Below are 19,221 nucleotides of genomic sequence, written 5' to 3'. Positions count from 1 at the left end.
GGTTGGATAAGGTAGAGATGAAAGAAAAAGGAAGGGTACTAAGTTCAAAATCTCAAAATAAGGAATGATTGTGTTATGATCAACAATATATTATAATACACTTTTGGTGTTTATTAACATTGCAATTATCAGTATGAAATAATAAATGCATAAAATAACTTCTAAAATGTAAAAATGTCTATTCATATATTTTCATAATTTCATTAAATGTATATTTAAAGTGATCAATTCAGAAACAGAATAATCATGAAGAAAAATATAAACACATTAGAACTATTTTTTGTTAGATTGTAGGTCAGTGAGATATTAAACTATTGTCCACAGACATTTTAAAAATGCCTCGATGAGAAATCTCAATTATTACAAATCAAAATTATTATAAAACAATATACATTGTCTGACATTACATCTACAGTATTCCACAGTTGATTCAAAAAATTGGCAAAAAAAATTCATGAAAATATTTCCAGTGGAAAAGCAAACAGCATAAAATAGAAAATCTGTGCCTATGTTGACTAAAACATTAATTCTAGATTGTATTCTTTGAACAAACAGGTTTTCTCCTTTAAGAAAAATCACAGTACTATAATTCAGACTGGCTGTTCTCAAATTATAGAAAATATTTTTCCTATCCTTAAATGACTTGAAGGAATATAATGATTGACCCAAGTGGATGGGCAAGTTATTCATTAAGGTTAATAATATTAATAAAACAGAAAGAATATTTTTGTTCTTTTGATCACACTAAAGCTCATTATCATTACTCACAATAAGATACAATGTTTTTGTCAAAATATCACTTTTAAATCCTGTATGTTACACTATGGTTAAAAAAATTGCATCAGCCATTTTTCAATACTAGAAAAATGGAATTAAGGCTAAAAACCATTATTTAAATGTGCTTTAAATCTGCATATAAAACAAACAAAAAAAACCACATGGTGGTTACCATTTTAAAATGTTGAAGAAATTATTATCATACCTCTACAAGTTGGCATTACTCCACTCCATGTGCCATTAGTAGTACAAGTCCTGATTCTGGAGCCGTTCAATTCCATTGTGTAGCCTGGCTGGCACATGTAAGAAACATTTTGTCCAACCACATAATCATCTCCATATCTCAGTCCATTGGCTGGTATACCTGGGTCTCCACAACTGATTACTAACAGTATTGGATTAGAAGAGCAGATGGTTAACGTGGCATGTATTTAATGAAGAGGAGTAGTAAGCATATGGCATACTTAATATATAAGTAGGGAAAATTAGTTATTGTATTCATTTTTAATCGTAAAACATAAGCATAGTTAAGCCACATACTGGCAATTCCAGATTATGATCACAAAGACTTATTACAGATTCTACACATATGGTTCAGAAACTGTTATTTAGATCCTGAAAAGGCTAGGTTAATATGCCATATGTTATAGTGAACTCTAATGCAGTCACTTCTTTTACCCGCATTATAAGACCACAGAGAGAAATCATCCTATAGAATCAGATTTCTAATTTAATATTTGAATTCTGTTTCTTATATATGGCTACTGAAATCTCCAATTTACAGGCTTACTGAACTGAGAGCATATTTTTTGCACAGCAGAAATCAACTGTATATTACAATGGTTTTTTTTAATTAAAACAGTGTTAAGTGCAAAAAGAATATTTCTTACTGAATAAATAACTTTATTCATTCATAAAGAATGAATTTTCTTTATTCATAAAGAATGAATAACTTCATTCTTACTGAATGAATAAAGTATAAAATGTGAATTTATCACATAAAGGGTGGGATACATAATTTGTAGGCTCAACACAGAATGAAAATGCCACGGTTGGTAGTAGAGAAATCAATTTCTCATCAGCTAGTCCACCAACCTAAGCAGAAGAGCAATCCCCAACAAATTGCAAGCTCCACTCTGGAATGCACTTGCACCTGGATTACACAGTGGGCGAAAGGACTCATCAACCCAACTCCTTGTCCAGTGTTGCCCGCACAGGACAGGAACAGCTGCTTCTTTGCTCTGCCCCAAGACTTCATGAATATACCCAACTCTGACCATCCCCACGTTTGCACCCAACCCCCACAAAAGGGTAGGACAACAGTGTAATGAGTTGGTGTCTGTGGTCCCAGAGTAAAAGTGGAAATGGGGAGGTCAGGCAGGGTCAGGGGCATCAGGCCTTGGGGAGCAGAAAGCTGAGAACCCATCCCAAGGATGCAAGGAGGAAGGCAGGAAGGCAGGCCACTCATGAGGAGAGGCTCCCAGCCCTCGATACAAGCTCCATTGTCACAGAGGACTTCAGTTATGAAACAAAAAATTGAAGATATAATTGTTAAGAATTTTGAGATGACTATCACAGAGCAGTAAACTCTAAGCACAGGACTCTTCTGAGCATGGGGTTCTATCAGTTGCACTGGCCTCGTGCCCATGAGTGTAAATGCATATATAAAATTATGATTTATTATCATGCCATCCCAAAACTTTCAAAAACTTGAGATAGCTTAGAAAATACAAATAACACAATACGGCATTTAAGAATAAAACACTGCAAAGATTATATATAAGTCACAAAAGTGCTGTTTTGAGGCACAGGATTTAAGCATGTTGTGACAATTAGTTGGCTAAAAAGCTTTCTGGCAGCTAAGAAAAAGAAAAAAAAACAGGTTATACTTTTTAATTTTTGGAGATTAAAAAAACATGTAGTGTGCTTGCCTTTTAGTATGCTAAATCTTTTTATTCATAAAATAGTAAATAATTTCTCCAGGTAAATCTGGGTGATTTTTTTTCTCCTTCTCAAACCTCCATTCTTTCTCTCTCTTTTAAATTCATTCTTTCCAGTATTTTGGAGGTCCAGGATTAAAGACTAAGAATGAATCAAAGCATGGAAGACCTTAATAGCACTTTAGTTATACTGTATTATTAATTTACCATGAATAATTATGAATGTCAAGATTCCTTTCATATTATTCTGATCTGTTGAGTTTAAGAAGTTTTAAGATTATGAATAATGGCATTTAAATGAAAGAACACTATTCAGGGTACTCCACCTAATAATTTTTGGAACCCTCAAGACAGTTGCTGAAATCAAACTCCCCGAGTGTTTCTATCGCAATCCTAATTAGAGTTTTGCATACAGGATGGCTTTTCTTCCTGTCATTATTGAGGAAAAGATTGTTTTTCCTGATACAACTAAATTGGACAGGAAATCAAATAATCCTGTTCATTTACCGGAAATATGTTTTTCTTTTCACATTTAAAAAATTACAACCATATAAAAATGAGTATAAGCCTTCAATTTATTTTATTTTATTTGAAGTTATTTTATATTTATCAAGTAGATTCCTAATTAGGAATAGTAAATTAAAGAGAACACCTACAAATTATTATTTTCTGGGCAGTGCTTTACAAATGGGATTAGAATCTTGGCAAGAAGGAATAGCCAGACTAGTGGCTGAGATGCAGCCACCAAAAGAAAGGACAGAGGGTTTATTTTATAGATACATGAAGAAAGAGTTCTGCATATTGTGGTACCATCATGAATGAAATGCCTGACAACAAAAGCTTCAGAAGGATTTGTTTGGTGACTTCCTAAAAAAGCAAAGGCTAGTCAAAGAGGCAGTTTCTAATAGCAACAGTATTTGTAAACAGCACCTGCTCCACAAGTCCATTCATTCACTACCAGCTTGTTTTCAGCAACAACAACAAAAAAGCTTTTGGTCTCTTCAGGCAAAACCTTAGAATAGCTCCTTAGGACTTAAAATTCAGAGACATCAGTGCATGACAACAGGACACTGTGGTTTATTGCAAAAAAATCTAAGGTCACCAAAATCTTAAAACATATATCACACACATAAATAAACTCCATAAAGACAGATATTCTGTTTCTTTTGTATGCTGTTGTATTCTCAGAGCATAGTCTAGTGCATGACTCCTAAGAGATTAAATATTTGAATAAAGAATAAAGTGAATGAATATGTAAAGGAATGATTAAATAAATTGTCAATTCAAATTCTAAAAAATACATAAATTATTTTAAGGGCTTCAATTTGTTTTGTGGGAAGTTTCACTTTCTTCTCTTAATGTAATTGATGCCCATTTGGCATTATTTATGATAAATCTAAGTAAATAAGCTCTACACTAAAAATAAGACATAATTGTGGTAATTCTAGTCAATCTATACCACTTCAAAACTACTTTCTCTTTTAATTTCTTACATGGGCATTATAAATGTGCATTTTTAAACAAAATAGGATCACATTACTCACACTTTTTAAAAATAATTCATCTTTTATTCAATATCTAATAGACATTTTTGCATGTTAATACACATAGTACATGTAACTTATTTTTAATAGCATAATATTCCCTATGTAGATATATATGAAATATAATTTATGCAAGCAAACTTCTGTTGATTGATGTTTGAGTTATTCCATTTTTTCCTATTACAAATAATGCAGCAATGAATGTACTTGCTTGGGCATCCTTACACATATACTCTGCCAGGCTTCTAGCTTCAAGCCTGAAACAGAGTTTACCATAGCAAAATGAAGTTCCAAAAAGATTGCCTAACCATTCCTCTCATAAATGCTTCTGATTTTACATAATCTCCAAATTCAAAAATTGGTTTTCTTTTTTAGGTCTTAGGAAGGTAGGGTTTTTCAACCTTGACACTATTAATATTTGGAGCCAGATAATTCTTAGTTGTGGGCTGCTCTGTGCGTAGCAGGACATTCAGCAGTATTCCTACCATCTACCTATGAGATTCCAATAGCATCCCCTGTCCCTGCACCGTGACAGCCAAAAATATCTTCAGACATTGCCAAATATCCCCTGGGAAGCAACATTCCCCGTTTGAGAACCACTGCAGTAAGGGATTGATTTCACTCCTTCAGGAGATTTAGATTCTATGTTAGCTTAATTTCACCCAGTTTCATGCAGGAATATCTTCTAGCTCTCGTCTGTGTGAGACTAGCCCTACTCCTGGACCTATCCTCTGCTAGAAAAAAAGCTTTGAGAATTTTCAGGTTTGCTTAAAAAATTAAGCAAAAATCTATGCTGGTCATTTGAAACAAAAAACTTTAGATTCATTTACCACTTCAACCTGATTAAGTATGCTGGCCCTAGCCCAAATGAATAAGATCTGCCAGATACAGGGCATTGGGCACTGGTCATTTTGGAAGCAGAAGTTCTGGTTGATAAATAAATTTTAAAAAATCCAAGAAAACTAATGAGCACATTTCTTTATAGGCCTGAAGGCTAATCCTTACTCCACTTGACAAGCCTCATCCTAGAACTGGTTTTCTTTCCAAAACACCATGTGCACCGCGTATTATGGGTTCTGGGTGCTGGAGGTGCTATGCCTGTTAGACTTTGAGAGGAAAGGATTCCCGTATAATTATAATTCTGAAGCGTTCTGTGTTGACACACACAAAAAATGTAATTACTTGTTGGTGGTTTTTAGATCACTCTTGAATCTGCACATCACAGCAAATAATTTCACCAAAGTTTAAAATCAGGGTAGTGTTTTGAGCTACTTAGTGTTATGGCAAATATATTTTTCTTCCATCTTGGTTTGGTTCTGAAGATGCTTTTTAACATTTATAATTCTTCTATCAAACTGTTCATTATGTATGAATGCATGATTCTCAATTTCATGATATGATCTTTTATCCATCCAGGAGAAAGCCTGTTACCTTCAGGAAGCTTCTCTTTCCAGCACTGATAATTGATACTATAAGGATCTACCTGGAGTTGCAGAACAACTGGTATTGGGAAAAAAGGAAGAGTTTTTGCTTATGAGGTACACTTATAGCAAAAGATTAATTAAATAGTCAATTTCTCAACTCATTGATAGTCTGAAGCTGGTTGAATAATGGTAGAATTTAGGTGAGTAAAATTTTATCTTTTTACCAATATCTCTACTATGGCCAGGCACGGGTAGTGGGAGACATTACCATTATTATTAAATTATATTTATTCCAAAAATATTTCTAAAATCATTAAAATGGACAAAGCCAATCCCAGCTGACACATATACATGTGTGATTGGATTGAGTTTTTTAAAAACAGAAAAGGAGTGTGTGTGTTTGAATGTGTGTGTATGTGTGTTTTGCTGCTGGGCAATCAAGCAAATGAAAAGGCATAGTTGCAAATCACCGTAGTGAGAAATTCTCAAAAGGCAAACATGCTTGGATTGCCAATGCCATTTTATTGGCCTTTGAAATATAAGAGAGGAAAGACCTTACCTACTGGACTCTTTCTTCTCAGTTCCTGCCAAAGTGTCCAATGATAGTAGGCTTCATGTAACTGAATCCATAAGGAATCCAATTCCATTATATACCCACAGTTCTCTTTCTGTTTTATTTTCAAAGATTTTTTAGATAAAAATATACTGCCACAAGTTAAAAATAAAATAGCATGCTAAAAATCAGATCATTCTTCTGATGTTCATTATGCAGGAAGTATTAGTTGCCCAAGGATAACTAGCCAAGGTAAAAACCACTAATAGTGATAAAATTTTATAGTAAAAAAATGAAAATAATGCAAATAGAATTCAATACTTTATAATTTATTTCCATCATGCCATTGTAAAAGGATATTTAGTTTATATTGCAATGGCTTTATTATTTTTAAGGGACTCTATTAATTCTTTCATATTCAAATCCTCCTATACTGAAACACCTATCATATCATCAATATTGTTGATTTTCCCTCTTTCAACTGATAGTGTCCTAATTCTACCAGATGCCCTTTGTCAATGATTATGTGTGAGATTCAACAGTTCTCCAGTTCATTTTCTTTGATTCATCACATTAAAATATCTAATTTCTTATAAGGTCTGAAAATTTATTATTGACATATTTGCATTGCATATTTAACAAAAAATCACTAAATAAATATGTAGAAGAAATTGTGATGTTAAGCAAAAGGGATTCTTGAGTAAAATCAAATTCTAAAAGAGGCCATTTCATTAAGAAGTGATATAATTTTGCAAAACCTGAATTACTAAATGTGGAGAAAATAGAAATTAGCAAATTTGGAAAGAAATAGGCTACAAATTAATGAGACATTTCCATATGCTTTCCCAGCAATGTCCTATTATTATATCATGTCATAAACACTTGACCATTGAGGTGAGGATATAAAATAAAGCAAGACAAAAAAGGGGAAAAATACAAAAGAAGAGACAGAAGTAAACTGAAGAACATTGCTTCTTTAGTCAAATAGACTTAGGTTTAAATCTTAGATCCAACACTTACTAGCTTTGTTACTATGGAAGATAAAGTTGTTTTTTTTTTCTCAGATACCATTTCTTGAGATGTAAAATACAACAGATAATAGTATATATCTGATAAATTTGTTGTGATAATTAGGTGAGAGAATTATGTAAAGTACTTAGCACAAATCCTAACAAATGGTAAACACTCAATGACAGATATTACTATTTATGAATAAAAATAGTAACCATTAGAATGGAAAGAAAAAAAGGAAAGTTTTATTATTTGGTGCTATGCTTTGAATGCTTGTATTCAAAATTTATGTTGAAACTTAACTCCCAACTCTACAGTAATCAGAGACAAGGCCTCTAGGAAATTATTAAGTCATAAGGGAACTGCCCTTAATAATGGGTTAGGTCCTTATAAAAAGAACTTATAAATTTCTGTTCTTTAAAAATTACCGAATCTCAGGTATTTTGTTATGGCATAACAAATGAACTAAGACATTTGAGTTTACAAAGAATTGCTATTAGGATCGCGGTATGGAAATCTTGTTCAGGTAGTTTATATTTTTTTCATATCTAATTTAATTCATTTCAAATTCACATTTATGTCCTTGCCTATTGTCACTATAAAAATAATACCTACAAAAGGCAATTACATTAAATCAGTACATTTTTACTTGGATTTAACCTTTCTGGTATGTATAGGGAATAGTTAAACTGAATAAAAAATCTCATCCTTTGTGGGGTAGAATTATTATTTAGCATTGAGTTCTGCCAATGCTCAGGATGTTCTTTAAACGCTTTGGCACCTCTGTTGATCTATGCAATGTGAGTCTAGGACAATTTCCAAAATGATCTGATTCTATCAATCATATATTTAAATTTACATTCATTGCATATTAATGAGAAGGACTGAGGCACTTGTACTAATTCAATTTGATCACCACATATAAGTGCTATCAAGATGTTAGATCCTTTATAGAATTTTAGGCTGTTTGAATACTCACTGAAACCTCTCTCTTTGCTTCTTTTTAGGGATTTATTTTTCTTTTGGTTTTTTGACTTGTGTTTTACTGGGGTGTTAGCATTTTTTGTTTGTTTATGAAGTAAATAAATTTATAAAATTTTAGCTTTTAGTTTAATAGAATTCAAAGATGAATTCAATCATTGAATTCTATTAAACTATTTGTAAATAGTTTAATGCTAACACTTGAATTATCTTATTCAATATAATATTTCTCTTTGAATAACTGATATAAACAATTTTTCATATTTTCAATGTTATTTTTAATGTTTGTCTTGAATTGAATGAAGTTTAACATGATTAAAAATTCCTAAGGAAAAATGGAGACTGTTCAATAAAAAATCAATGTAATTTTCTAATAAAAGTGCTATTGTTGGTTCAATAAATAGTATTTTATTCCACATATAGGCATTAAGTTATACAATTTTAAGAATTTTAAATGCATCTTTCAAAAATTCCCTCAAGTGGGCAGTTATAATGAAGAATCTCTAAAATGCCACATTTTTTTTAACATATCAAAAGGGCAAATCAGCTATCAGGACTTTCTATAGTAGTTCAAGAACTCATAAATAATCAGTACGTCTTTTAAAAAATCAATTTGGTTATTGATATGTATTAGATTGACAAAATAAATGTACATCCTTTGTATTTTTAATCTTGATTATAGCTGTTATATCATCTTAAACTCTGTTAAATTACATTTAATAGTACTTATTTTCTGTGATATTTCTTTCCTCTGCCAGCTAATGTAGTATTTTGATAAGCCAACTGATTCTTAAAGTCACTAGTGTGATCACTACTACCATCCTTTAATATGAAAGATGATACAAATATTTCAAAACCTTACATGGTTTTATTAATTATCAAACAGACACACATGCACACAAACACTTATATAGTCCCAAATACTTTCACAAAACTAATGATTTTTAAATATTAAGAAAAGACTTACTTGTACAATTAGGCAAAGTTCCAGACCATGTTCCATTGGCTGTGCACTGTCTAACTGAAGGTCCAGAAAGGATATATCCCTCTGTGCAGGAATAAATGACTGAACTAGAAAATGTTGTGCCATCGATTCGAAAGACTTTCCCATTGGCTGTTGTCCCTGGGTTACCACACTGGACAGCTATAAAGCAAACATGTTTAAGAATGCATATAAAAATAATGCAGTTAGAAATTATTTCACAAAAAGTTAGCAACTAAATGATTCTTTCAAATTGTCCAAAGAATCAATAAAAACCTCTAAAATAAACAGTGAACTGTTTAAGTAGTTGAAATTCAAAATGAATTTATGTTGATTTTATTAGCTTAATTACTGTATGAAAATCATATTACAGATACTTTTTAAGACTTTTGTTAGTAGCTTTAGTAAATACTTTACAAAGTAAAGTAATTATTCAAAGAGTACTGCATTGCCTTCAGGTATCGCAAAATCTTCCAGAGAAGGATTATAAAAATCTCTGGCTAAAGAGCAACTCATGTAAAATTGGAAGACATGTAACAATAATGAGATGCAATAGAGATTTATTATATTTATACTTCTAAAGGGACACATATATAGTATATAATTTAAATATTATAAGCATTCATGCATATTATTATTTATATATCTGATTTACATTAAAATTTATTTCTAAACCAAGGAGTACCAAAAATAAAATGAGGAAAACAAAGTAACTAAATTCTAGTAATGGGTTTTTATTCAGTTTTCAACATATCCAAAACAGATATCACAAACACAAATGCCTTTTTATGATTAACTATTATATATCATGTTTAACTATTTTCCATTACTTATGCCATAAGTGATTTTTTTAAAATATTTTAAAAGCATTCCTATATCAAATGAAATACCAACTTTTGTTGTAATATTGTTAGAATGGGAGACTAGGAGACAAGGTTGAGACCACATTCAGGGGCCTGAAGATTGGGTGCAGGTGTTAAAGTAAACAACCTTAAACAAAAGTGGCTGATAATCACAGGCAAGAACCAGCTTCAACTGGGTTGTCAGCTACATTGGTTGCCTTACATGAACTTTGGCTAATTATAATATCATTTCCATTGTGATTTTAAAATTTCTCAACCCTTGAAATCACCAAGACACCATATAAAATATGGAAATGAGAGAAAACCCAATTCTAGGAATTACTACCCAAATTCTTATAATCCTTTCCCTTGAATATTCCTCCTCTCAATTAGTAAAACTTCAAAAAATCTAAAACCACTGCTTCCCAGGGCAGCTGCTCTCTTTTGAGCCTGACTGCTCTCTTTTCTGGGAGTGTACTTTCTCTTTCAATAAAAAGCTGTGGCTTGCTTGGCTTACATGGGGCATTCTGAAATTCTTTTTCCCCACGATTACCAAGAACCTGGAAAAACCTCCACTTCAAGGCCAGTAACAATATGAGAAGGCATTTTAATACTTTATAGAATTTAATGCTGTGTTTATGAATATGAAGTATGATTATAATTTCAGAAAGTGCTATCTATATTCCTTGCTGGATCTTAAGTATTTCATTTGCCTGGCATTTATAGTGGTGCTGTATGTGTGTGTATATGCATATGTAGACAAAAAGCTACTTATTTTACATAGATACACAAAAATCAAACTCTAGATAATATTTTTCAGCAGACCCTATGGTATGATATAGCAGACATTTTTACTTTGCTGTCAAGCATAATTATTCTCATCTGCATGCCTTAGTGCCTGCCTAAAATAAAACTTACATCATATTTATTTGCTATGTATAATAATCCATACCAATGACACAATCCAAGAAGGATTTTGGAAAGTGCCATCCTTGTTTTAAAACGTGTTAATAACTTGCATTTTGAAATAGGGAACCAGGCTCAGTCAGATTTCTGCACAATAAAAATCAAGAACTTCTTTAGTTAGAATGGTTTCAAGATGTGGCCAAGTGATATTGTCAATCCTGTTCTCTTGTCTTCATTTTTAAAATTGTATATATATTTGTGTGTGTGTGATCTTGGCTCTTGTCTTTAATTCCCCCACATCTAATACACAAGTTTTCCTTATTCAAAATATTTTTATCTGAACCAAACAGAAGTAAAATTAACTTAAACTAAAAAAATTAAGTGAATCATCTATCATGAGTAAAGCTTAAAGCCTGGTAGACACAATAAAGAGAAGTAGTGGTTACTTCCCCTCTGTAATATTGATATTTGAGAGAAAAGAGATTTATTGTTTTCCTGTGAGTACAACTGCATTTACATTTAATATTAGCTGACAAAGCCATCTCCTCTAGCAAGTCACCTCCCAGCAGTCAATTGACCTACTTTAATAAAAATGATAGTTATCATTCATTGACCACTTACTAAGAGACAGCACAACTTTTATAGTATTATTTAATCCTCACAACAATGAAATGAATTAATATTAATAACACCACCATTTCTTGGTAGAAACTGAGGCACAGAGAAATTAAGTATCTTGCCCAATGTCATGAAGCTAGCTAATGGTAGCTTGTTCATCTAGTATAAGTTCCTAGAGGTGATTCTGCTAGCATATAATAAAAGCATTGGATCATATGCAGGCTAGTCTATAAACTTGAACATAATACATGTTTGTTAATTGAGTATTTTTGTGATTCTTTATATGAAGCATATTTTATATGTTTACCTTTCTTTTGTTGCTAGAGATAATTCTTATTTTAAAATCACTATACTATTTTTCTTTTTATCAAAGTAATAAATACCCATTTCTAAAATGACAAAAAAAGTATAAGGAAGAAAGTAAACATTGCTTTTAAATCCACCACTAAGAGGTAACACTTGATAAAATATTTATATATGCATGTGTATGAAATTAATCATTTCAACATTTATTTCAGGCATTGTACTAGGCACAGAATATACAATAAAGAATTGTTAAACAATAGAACCACTAGAATAATAGAACAATAGAACTGTTAAAACCATATTATGTCTTCCATTTTATAAATCTATTTTTCTTACTTAACATTACAATTAGGGCATCTTTCTATCATAAAGATTAGTAACTGGATGGTTTTCCACTGTAGTTACATTCATAATTATCTAACCAATCCCTTATTGATAAATACTAAGTTTGGTTTAGTTTTGTTTTTCCATCATTTTGGTTACAATATACTCTAACTTATATACACAATTCTGTTCATTGGTCCTATTTTTTAATATAAATATCTGAAGGTGGAATTTCTAAATCATTTTTGAGTAGAGTGACTGTAGTTAGCAATTTGTATTGTACATTTCAAAATTAGTAAAAGTGAGGATTTGAAATGCTCTTAACTCATAGAAATGATAAATGCTTAGGTGATGGATATCCCAAATGCCCTTACTTGATCGTTAACATTCCATGTATGTAACAAAATGACACATGTACCCCATAAATATGTACAAGTATTGTGTATCAATAATAAATAAATATTTTTAAATAGTTTGTGGTAGCTGGGTGCGGTGGCTCACGCCTATAATCCTAGCATTCTGGGAGGCTGAGACGGGCGGATTGCTCGAGGTCAGTAGTTCAAAAGCAGCCTGAGCAAGAGAGAGACCCCGTCTCTACTATAAATAGAAAGAAATTAATTGGCCAACTAATATATATAGAAAAAATTAGCTGGGCATGCCTGTAGTCCCAGCTCCTTGGGAAGCTAAAGCAGGAGGATTACTTGAGCCCAGGAGTTTGTGGTTGCTGTGAGCTAAGCTGACGCCATGGCACTCACTCTAACCTGGACAACAAAGTGAGACTCTGTCTCAAAAAAAAAAAAATAGTTTGTGGTATATTTCCATGGACACAACCATTATATTATAACAATATGCACTTGTATCAATAATGTAAAACTTTGCTTGTTTTCAAACAACCTTGTAAAACCATTTGCCATCATTTTTTAAAATTTTGTCAGTTTGTCAAATAGAATACATTCCTTAAATTTGCATTTACCTATTTATGAATTAAATGAAGTCATTTTAACACATTATTTGGTTATTTATTTTTACATGTGCTTTATCCTTTGCATTCTGGGAGAACTTTTATAACAACAATGTAAAATATTGGGAAGAAAGAATAAAAATATTAATAATTTCACAACTGTGTTCTGTTCTTTTTGTGTACTTCCTTTCATGCTTTCTCTTAAATGAATATCATTTCCCATGAGTCTAATAAAGTACATAATTTTAAATCTGATTTTTAATTAAATTTTATGTGATATACATTTTCTCATATTGTTTCATGGCCTATATTCTAATATTTCATTGACTCTACACTATTAAATTATGTAAATATACAATTGTTTATATAATATTTTTATGTAATATTGTTTTAAAATATTGGTAGTTATAAATAATTAGAAATGAAATGCATTTTCATGATTGTGTTCATTTTAATATTTTTATTTTCTTTAGAATAATTCCTTAGAAGAGGAGTAATAGATTGAAGCTATAGATATATCCTATTAATATTTGTGCATTTTTGTCAAATTGCTCTCAAAATAACAATAAAAATCATTTTTTTTTTTTTTTTTTTTTGAGACAGAGTCTCACTTTGTTGTCCAGGCTAGAGTGAGTGCCGTGGCGTCAGCCTAGCTCACAGCAACCTCAAACTCCTGGGCTCAAGCGATCCTCCTGCCTCAGCCTCCCGAGTAGCTGGGACTACAGGCATGCGCCACCATGCCCGGCTAATTTTTTTTTTTTTTATATATATATCAGTTGGCCAATTAATTTCTTTCTATTTATAGTAGAGACGGGGTCTCGCTCTTGCTCAGGCTGGTTTTGAACTCCTGACCTTGAGCAATCCGCCCGCCTCGGCCTCCCAAGAGCTAGGATTACAGGCGTGAGCCACAGCGCCCGGCCAAAATCATTTTGAAATGTTTTAAAGTTCTAATTTTGCTGCATACAAATAAGAATTTCTTATTATCATTTTAAAAATAAGTGAAAAATTATGCCTTGACATTTAATCATAATTTTATGATTATGAGTTCTATGGAATTTTTTCTATAGTTTACAAATCTTTTTGCTTTTCTGTAATTTCTATTCACTTCCTTTGCCCATTCATCTAGTAAAATGTTTTCCTAAGGGATTTATGTGAGCTTGACTTTTCAGAACAATATTAATTCTATTATGTTTACTAAAACTCATAGTTCTCTTTTTATCCTTAATATGCATGCTAACAAAACAGTCAGCATCAGTCTGCATTTCATCTATAAAATATTATGTAGGTCAGCTGGACAAAGGACTGACTTAGATATCACCCAACCAATGTTGCATGGAACAATGCTGCATGTATAACAATGACTATGACATCATTAAAGAGACTTTGCTTTTGGAAAATAAAGTTGAGAAATAAAGTGAACAGTTTAGTTTAGATTTTGTATTTGTAGAGAGGGGGAACTGGTAAGAGTAATTTCCCTAGTAGTACCCAATTGAATTTGGAGAGACACTAAATCTCAGCAACTATGTTCTCCGAGTCATTTCCCAATATAAACTAAGTTGCAACTGTCTCTTAAGATTATTAAAATTGGTCCAGTTAAAAAGGCAACCATCTTTCCCAAAATATGAATATTAATTTTAAATATAAAACATTTCTGTAATATAGTCAATCAAAGAACTCTCGAGAACGTTTCATTGGGAATTAGTTCTATATATAAAACCAATATCTTTAGTACAACATCAAGTACATTTTATAAATACTTCACAAATTTAGTTTTTGTAATAAAATCCTCACAGAAAAGAACAATTTTAAATCACAAGAGTAGTTTTTCAGAAACATTTCATTTTCTAGCCAATCTTTTAAGATTTAATTATGAATCTTGACTCTGAGTCAGAACAAGTAAAATTTTACCCACACATCCCAAATTTTATGAATTATAGTAACTAGCAATTATATTCTGCAAACAAAAATCTTACTCATACTTAGGCATCTTTCTATACTTTTCCATTTTTACACATCTGCAAGCTAAAACAGATGTTGGGGTATTGTTCATGTAAGAACAACCTATTTTTTTTCCGGGTTAGTAAGTAGAGGTAAGCTAGTTTCCCCTTATCCGTGGTTTCAGTTTCCACAGTTTCTGTTACCTTCAGTCAATCATGGTCTGAAAATACTAAATGGAAAATTTCAGAAATAAACAATTTGGAAGGTTTAAGATCTGAGTAGCATAATGAAATCTCGCACCATCCTGCCCAGAACATAACTCATCCTTTTGTCCAGGATATCCACTCTGTATATGCTACCTGGGTTAACAGATGGACAGATCACAGCAAGAGTGAGTACAGTCAATAAGATATGTTGAGAGAGAGACCACATTCACGTAACTTTCATTACCATATTTTGTTATAATTCTTCTATTTTATTATTAGTTAAAACTGTTAACCACTCACTGTGCCTAATTTATAAATTAAACTTTATCATACGTATGTAGTATAAAAAAACATAGTATACATAGGATTCAGTACTATCTGTGGTTTCAGGTATCCACAGGGGGTCTTGGAAACCCCCATAGATAAGGGGAGACTATTGTAAAGAGGAAAAATAAATCTTTTTAGCAATTTTTTTCCTTTTAAATCTAAATGTTTTCTATGCTGTGAACATGTTTATATGTAAATTACCAATGAAAGATTTTTTTAAAAATAATTATTACCAGTCATAGTTCTCTTATAGGGTGGTATCAGTATAACTGGAATACTACTGCTTTGATTTTGCATTTGTGGGCAGGGGGAACTCGTAAGAGTAATTTCCTAGTAGTACCCAGTTGAATTTGGAGACACACGAAATCCCAGCATTCTCAATAAATTTAGTTTCTGCTTGAGATTACCTTTGCATTCTGGCTGTCTTCCAGTCCAACTGCCATTAGCTAAACATGTTCTTTCTTCTGAGCCATGAAGGATATAACCAGTTTCACAAGCAAAACGTACAGTACTTTTAGTTCTGAAATCGCTTTCCTGTCTAGAACCATGACCGGGAGTTCCTGGATCTCCACATGTACCAATAGCATCACCTGCAATGCAATTTAGTTCTAGTTAATTTATTTCAATAAGCATTTACTCTGTTCATGATTTAAGCCACAGTCTAGTAGGCATTGTTTTGTGCATGATGTGTTTTAATATAAGTTGACTGAGTAAAATTGTAATTTGTATTTCCCATCTGACTCCATCTTAAGAAGAAAATGCATAAATGAAAAAGAAAATAGTTGCAGAGTATGGCATTATTTTCCATAATAGTGATGCTTGGAAACATTAAATAAGTTGAGGACATTTCATTAGGATCTCCAGAATCTAGTTAATAACCAAGCTAATAGAAACTTTGGACTCAAATGATAATTAACTTATAAAATTAAAATTAAAAACTGAATTCAGTAATTTATATTCTTCCTTCTCTGAATTTCCTATTACTAATAATCTTATTGTTGTTGTTGTTGTTAAAGTATAACAACAAGTAACAACAACAAGTTGTTAAAGTAAACTACAGTTAGGACATGTAAATATTACAATATAGTTCTTTCTATAGCCTAAAATTTCTCTCTCTAATTTTCTCTACCTATGACTATTGACCAAAGAAGAATGAATTATATATTTATCATATATGAAAACATAAAAATAAATAATAAACAACCAAAACTTACAAATTCTGACTTAAGTTCCCAATAAACATTTTATTGATGACTAGGTGTTCATCTTTTGATTTTATTGTTAAAGACTTACTAATCTTCACCTAGTCTCTTTATTACTTCTTAAATAATTCCAAGCAAAGTTGCCATAATATTAATATATATTGAGAAAGAGAAAGAGGAGCTTAAGATACAAGCATTTAAATTGTTCTCTTTCTACATGCTTTTTGACATGGCCTTTTTCTTTGGAATCCTTCTTTAAGTCTCCTTATTTTCATGTGATGGAATATTAACAATCATACAAAATTTTAAGATCAGTATTTCACTTTTAAATATCTGTGCACAATTTTTTTTCACAACTCAGTAGCAGTTTCCTGATACATTGGGGGATATGTGTCTGTTTGTTTATATGAATAATCACCTAAGAAATGATTTTCTATGAGTTACTCTAAGAGAAGATTTTAATTTTCATGAAAAACACATTCTTTACATTAGACACAATGCAGTTCAAAACATCTATCTGTAATTTGTCATCTACAAGATCAATGTTATTTTACCCTTTAAATTTTGATTATCTGAGATATATTCCAATAATATATAAACAATGTTTCAGCTTTTCTCATGAGATTTTTTTTTAAAAGAAATGTATTACTTTATATTATTATATTATTTTGTGTATAGGTTCCTAATAATATTAATAATAATGCAATTTCCAACACACATTGTCCAAATATTCAAGTGGTACCTGAACAGTGAGGTTGTGATCCACTCCAATGTCCATTTAATTGACAAGTCCTTGATGACTGGCCTAGAAGGGAACGCTTTCCTGTGCAGGAATAGTGAACAGTAGAGCCAAAAGTATACTTCTCGCCAGATAGGACTGCATTAGGAGGAATGCCAGGGTGTCCACAGTCAATCACTACAATACATAATTATTGAATATAAAATTTTTTTATATCTCCTATCGAAAAACCTATACCAACTTGTTCATAAAATAAATCAGCAGCCAATTTTCTGCTCAAACATCTAAAACTTCCAGAAATTAAGTATCTATCTATGTGAAAGCTGGCTTTTAAAAAATAAAATGGAATTTGCAGTTACAGAAGCTATTCTGTTAAGCTACTCATTCTGAGGGTGAGTTCAATGAGAGCACTGTAAACTAAATAAGCATAAAAATGATTGAGTGTGACAAATCTGTATGTGTTGGGGTGGTTCATGTGTCCATATACATGTGTGTATGGGTGTGAAATGTTTATATGTCTGGACAAAGATGTGTAAATTAAGGAGAGGAGTGATGTGGATTGACTAAATAAGGACATAGAATGCCATGTGGATTCAAATTGAAGCCATACAGAAAGTAAAAGAGAATTTACAGGTACAAGAGATGGAATGGAGATGAGTCTATGATTCACAGTCTAATTTATAGTCTAGAATCATTCAATACCAAGTCATTAATGAGTAAATTATGCTGTATAAACAAAATACTCAGTGGCTTGTCAACCAAAACACTGCCAGGCATAGTGGAATCAGGTGTCAACACGCTACAGAATATTCTTTATGGGCTAGAGGTAGCTTGGGAATTTAATGTGTGCCCCCTGTCAGTTGTACTCAAAAAAATGCTGAGTGCCAAATATCTTTAGAGTATCAAACAACACAGGAGGAGACAAACTTAATAAAACCTTTGAGTACTTAGCATACTACCAGAGAGTGTTATAGGAAATGAAAAGGCAAAAAATATATGGGAGCTAAGAACATCTGAAGAATTTCAGGTTGACAAAGCAAAAACTTTTGCTTCTTCATTAATACATGAATGTTGTCACAAAATTTTCATTAAAGACTACCCCATGAACATAAAAGAAATTCCTCTAAATGAAACATAATCATAAAATAATTTTATAACTTGGCAATTTAGTATAACCAAAAATCACTTGCCAAAAATTAATGATTTCTTGACATACTACTTCTTCAGTCTACAAAGTTCTTCTCTTTCCTATCATGTCCAAGATTCACCAACTTTTTGAGATCTAGTTCAATTGGAGACCTATCTATCAATTGACTGAATTCCTAGAATTCATGTTCACTTCTCTATGTCTTCACAAATTTTGATTTATGTTTGTTAATTATCTTTCTTACTATACATGTTGATTATAAGCATTTTATTATAATTTATTTTATGTATATTCTACAACTCCTAACAACATATAACAAAATGCACTCATTAAATGTTCACTGACTTGAAAGATTATGCACATGATTATTACGTATATAAATAGATGTCTGTTTATGATAAATATTTAATATTAATATGTTTTATTTAAATCCTCAAGTATTCTGAATCCACTATGACTGTTTAAAATTAATTTTACCTTAAATGAAATCTGA

At 31.5% G+C, this 19,221-nt stretch overlaps 1 protein-coding gene across 5 annotated transcripts in view; it reads right to left on the bottom strand.

Moving 5' to 3' along the window:
• CSMD3 (CUB and Sushi multiple domains 3) overlaps positions 1-19,221 on the bottom strand; it is a 1,101,621-nt gene that overhangs the window by 37,986 nt on the left and 1,044,414 nt on the right. For all 5 annotated transcript variants that reach the window (XM_076005068.1, XM_012781857.3, XM_076005066.1 and 2 more), the window contains 4 exons: positions 17,585-17,758; positions 16,048-16,230; positions 9,198-9,374; positions 983-1,162 (listed from right to left, as the gene is read on the bottom strand). In XM_076005068.1, coding sequence (XP_075861183.1) covers positions 983-1,162; positions 9,198-9,374; positions 16,048-16,230; positions 17,585-17,758 — 714 coding nt within the window. The remainder of the gene's footprint in view (positions 1-982; positions 1,163-9,197; positions 9,375-16,047; positions 16,231-17,584; positions 17,759-19,221) is intronic.

The sequence above is a fragment of the Microcebus murinus genome, chromosome 7 (genome assembly GCF_040939455.1).
Source record: "Microcebus murinus isolate Inina chromosome 7, M.murinus_Inina_mat1.0, whole genome shotgun sequence".
NCBI classification, from domain to species: domain Eukaryota; kingdom Metazoa; phylum Chordata; class Mammalia; order Primates; family Cheirogaleidae; genus Microcebus; species Microcebus murinus.
The sequence above is the reverse complement of the archived record's forward strand: the minus strand, read 5'-3'. Positions and strand labels throughout refer to the sequence as shown.